This window comes from Gossypium arboreum, chromosome 12, assembly GCF_025698485.1.
Source record: "Gossypium arboreum isolate Shixiya-1 chromosome 12, ASM2569848v2, whole genome shotgun sequence".
NCBI classification, from domain to species: domain Eukaryota; kingdom Viridiplantae; phylum Streptophyta; class Magnoliopsida; order Malvales; family Malvaceae; genus Gossypium; species Gossypium arboreum.
In genome coordinates this window covers 88934944-88940039 of record NC_069081.1, presented here as the reverse complement: position 1 = coordinate 88940039, position 5096 = coordinate 88934944, and the positions used below count along the sequence as shown (strand labels likewise).

Sequence of the window (5096 nt, the reverse complement as noted above, 5' to 3'; positions counted from 1 at the left end):
AATTTAATAAATACGTTAAGAGTATTATTTTTTCATCATGTTTTATTATACGAGTTAACATTAAATTAATTTCATTTTCTAATTTTTAACCATTTATATGACTTGTTTTTGGAAAAGAGAATAAATATTTCTTGCTTATTTTAGAGAAGATTTTTTTGTTGTTGCTACCTTAAGTTGTCTATTTGCTTAAAATGAAAATAGAGATGGAGTGTCAGACTGCAGTTGTCACTACGGTTTCGCACTATGCAAGCAAAAACTCAAAGAACACGAAGACTTGTTTACGCAGTTCAATTTCCTTGTGTCCGCGAAGCTTAGCTCAGTGGGTAATTTTACTATCTTTAATCCACAATATAACAAGTGATTCACACTCTATCACTCTCCAAGTATAGAGATCTCACCTTTGTACCTAAAGACTAGAACACTCACTTTCAAATCTTCTCCCTAAGAACTTGGGTAGTAAACACTCAACAATATTTATAATAATTGTTTGCATTCTCTCACAAAACAGTTCCTTGAATAAACAGATTAGAATGCACTTGATATGCTTTCACACATCCAAGCTTATATTCAATTTCGGCTTGCTAACATAGAATCTAAGTGAAGACAAAGTAACTCATTCAAAATAGCTATTACATCAACGACAGTCAAAATAAAATCACTCAAAGATATGCTATCCAAAATAAAAAATATTATCTCGATTATATCTTCACATTCTAAAGACTTAATCAATTACAATAATCCAATCCAATCTTCAAATGATAATGATTGGTTTTTATAGATGAACCAAAATATCTTCAATAAAACAACACATTGACAAATCTGAAGATTTTCTTTCAGAAACTTTGAGTCATCTTGCCTCAACATCTTTTATAAACATTTTTACTCATATTTTTAATTTCAAGTTTAAATTTATACGAACTGTTCTTTATTCTATATCTAACTATTACAATAAATGTGTACTAAATAAACTTTTTCTTTATATTATTACATTAATAACCAAACATGGCATTTGAGCTTAACATACAAGAAAATGGGTATGTTAGCAAAAGCTGACATGACCCGTACTCAACATGTATACTTTTATCTTATCGATTTTGAATGCAATAATCACATGAACATTATTAATATTAAGTTTTCGATTCAAGTTTAGGAGATAAGAAAAATTAAGGGCGAAGCTAGAGGTAGGCAGGGACTCTGCCCCAAAATAAAATTTTTTTTTTAGTCTCTTTAGTATTTACAAATTTGCAAAGTTTAAAGATAATTTAATGGTAAAATTATATTTCAGCCCTTATTAAATTTTAAAATTCAATTATGCTCTCTCTAAAAATTTAAAAATTATAGTTTAATCCCTTGAAATTTGTAAAAGTTTACATTAATACAATGATGAAATTACATTTTTAGCTTTCTAAAAGGTTTATAATTCAAATTCAGCCCTCCAAAAAAAAAATTCTAGCTTCATCCCTGGAAAAAACAATGATGGATTTAGGATTTTAATTTGACTCAACTCTAGATTTAGTCAGAGCCAATATAACCACCGAATACTAAAGGATTAAAGAAAAAAACCATGATCAGAGAAAAGTTTCATTGCAAACTTGATTTATTACAAGAAGATCACTTCACTTATGATTGGTTTTTGCACTAAACTAGAATTGTTACAATGCCATTTGACAAGGCCTTAGACCCTAATTAGCCCCCTTTTTTTTTTTTCCAGCTATATTCAAACCACACTATAACCCTTCTTGTGTTATATAAAAAAGCTTCATTTGGATAATTAATCCCATCATCCATGTTTTTTAATTTAAGGCAACTATACAAACTTTAATTAACTTAAAAACCTTTTTTTTAATTATGATAACTTGATCCACTAAAAGTTGGAGGAACCACAACAGATGAAGAAACTTTAAACCTCTTGCTCCTCGAACCATGATTATCATCATCATAATCACCACTAATTAATCTCGAACTAATATTATTATGATGATGATCTGGACTATCAATCCACCCCATCATTTCATCACTAAATCCATGATGATCACGAAAGCTAACTTCACCAATATCCGACCCATCCGAATCCAACCCAAGTTGTCGAAACCCGATCCACTCATTACTACAATCCGAAACACTAGAACTATCCCAAGACAACGGTGGTTGTGGTGGCGGCGGCGGCGGCGGTTCGTTTCCTATACGTGGTACAACTATACTCGGTTGTACCACTTTGTGTATATTCTGGTCCTGGTTAGTGTGGTACTGGTTGTTTCTAAAATGGAATATGCTAGCGAAAGTAAAATGATCACTCACCCTACTTTTCGTCGACTTGTTCTCACCATTCCTAGCCATGATGCTTTGTAAGTTCTTGCTCAACTTAGCTTTCAACGACGAGAACGCGCTTAGTCCGTGTTGTCGGCCGTTAGAACCGGAAATAATCGGTTGTGTCGACGAGTTGTTAACCGATGCAAAGTTGGTTCGAGCATTTTCACCACGGAGAGCACGAGCTGCTTCGTCGTAAGCTCGAGCAGCTTCTTCAGGAGTGTCGTAAGTGCCTAGCCATAACCTAACACGTTGAGATGAGTCTTTTATCTCCGCCACCCATCGTCCCGATGGCCTTTGCCTTACACCAACGAACCTTCGAGTTGGTTTGGTTAGTGGTTGAGCCATGGTGGTGGTGCTGTTGTCGGTGTTGGTGATGACAGTGGTTGTTTTGGTTGTTGATTCTGGTCCTGCCATTAACACGCACAAAAAGACCTTGAAACTAATTTTACAATTGTTTAAGAAATTTGGAACCCTTATGATTCAATCAAAGTCTACTTAAATAACTGCATGGTGTATATATATATATATATAATGTGTGTATATAAAAAAGGTGGCACCAAAATAGTGATGTAAGGGTAAAGTATATACCCATCTCCATTATTAGGTTTCTTTTGTTTTGCTATTGGATTTTTTTAATCTCCCAATTGTGTTTGCCAATTGCTTTCGGCTTTGCTCAAAGATGCTCAAAGCTCAACTTGGCCATCAATTTGATTACATACAAAAAAGGGTTAAATTATGGTTTTGGTACTTTTACTATACTAAATTTGAGGATTTAAAATTTTTTTTATTTTAGCCTAACATAGTTTAATCATTCTACTGGTATAATGTTATTAGTTAATTTAAATTGATCATAATGTTAACTATTCTGGTTAAGATGTTGATGTAGAATTTTTAGAAAAAGAAAGAGAAAACATAATTAAGGGTTTGTTTAGAATTGTTTTTGGTGTCAACAAATGCTTTTCCCATTGTTATAAGAACCAGACCAGGAACACCTAGGAGTACCAATTTGGATTACAAGGGTAAGTCGATTGACTTGCGAACCGATTGAATCGTGCGATCTGATCGGTTGAGCCAATTCTCTCTTTTTTAAATATTTTTTATTTTCTAATTAATTATTCTATTAAACCAACTAAATTGGTTAGACCGAAAACATGTGGTATAATCAGTTCAACCACCAGTCTGATTCCAAAAGCAATGCTAAAACAAAGCATTTTTGTGCATTTGGAATCAAACTAGGAAGCTGATTAATAGGTATTTTTCAAAAGTACTTTGCGACCATACTTTTCGAGTACACTTTTTCGACAACAACAATGCTAAAATAGTCTTCAATAAACTAAACAACAAGCGAATTAAAAAAGAATTTGTGTATTCAAATCTTCAATTAATGTCTATAAAAAAAAATACCATTTTAGCGAGGATGACTAGCCAAAACAAACTAACTAACAACATTATAAAAGATTAAAAAATAGAAGAATCAAATTATATGAAATTAAAGTATATGATTTAAACCCTAAATTGTAGCATGATAGAAAGGACCAAAACCATAATTCAACCACATTATTTTTCAATATCTCCAAGGATTGAATTACTATAAAAAAAATTTCCAAGTTTTAACGTTTTATAATTTATAAATAATGTAAAAATCAAACTAATATAAGCCGTAAATGAAGTGAAGTAAAATGGTTTAAGAATAGAAAATTACATAGGGAATATGACAAGAAAATTGGGCGGTCCATTAATTTCAAAAAAAATATTCGTAGGGAAAGCTAAGTTTAATTAACAGTGACGTGGAGGTTAACTATTGGCATTTAGCACTTGGTAATAGAATGATTAGTGGGGCTAATGCCTTAGCTCCGTACCGTGTCCTTTGTGTTGGTTGTATTTATTTTTCCTAACCCCATTTTACATTTGCTTCTTCCTTAATTAATTTTATTAACACCTTCTTCATTAATATCTTCAATTATATGACTCTTGGATTATCACTATAGTCATCCAAACCCGAGTTTGAGTTATCGATTAAATCTTTACTCAATTAATATAGATATTATTTTTAATATAAAAAGGCGTAAATTTTAGTGTATTAAAGTGTATTATCCTCCTATTTATATGTTAGAGAGGGATTATAAATCATTTTAAGCATTGTATTCAAATCTACTATATTTAAATTTTTTAAAAAAAAATCCATAAATATCTAATTAAGATTCCATTAAACTCAATTCCTGGAAGGAAGGAAGGAAGAGGATCTGTCCTTTAGCAGGTGGATTTTTGGCCATCATGACACATGTGGAATGGCACGTGGCGTGTTCCACGTGTGCCTCCATGTCACTTTCTGCCAATGGGCTTTCGGGGTTTCTTTGATTACAAAAATTAACTTTTCGATGAGATGTTGACAATTATTTTAGTTCAAAATCCCCTTTTCCATTAATAATGTTTTATTATTTTTCTATTATTTTTTAAAAATAAAGAGTAAGAGAAAATGTTATTCAAAGAAGGAATTTAAAATTGGTCTCATTTGAGATTTCTATGTTAGTTTAATAAAGCTTAATTCCTATACTTTTATAATGCAATAGTGAATTGGAGTTGATAACATTATGAACTATTTCCATTAATAATGGTAGGGGTAATACATATCGTTATACACCAATAGTCATCAATCCGAAGTTTAGATAAGATTCAGATCGTCTATTCGTGACCTGATCAAATCTCACCAGATAGATGTACGCGAGTTGTATAGTGAGAGGACAACTAGAGAAGCTCACGGTATCAGCTCGCATGAGTCGAGGGGA

The 5096-nt window shown here is 31.9% G+C and overlaps 1 protein-coding gene across 1 annotated transcript; it reads right to left on the bottom strand.

Annotated features, from left to right (window-relative positions):
• Positions 1-1842: 1842 nt before the first annotated feature.
• On the bottom strand, positions 1843-2724 carry LOC108458641 (ethylene-responsive transcription factor ESR1-like). Its single transcript, XM_017758047.1, has one exon. It carries the CDS (start codon positions 2722-2724, stop codon positions 1843-1845), a length of 882 nt encoding a protein of 293 aa, XP_017613536.1.
• Positions 2725-5096: the final 2372 nt, after the last annotated feature.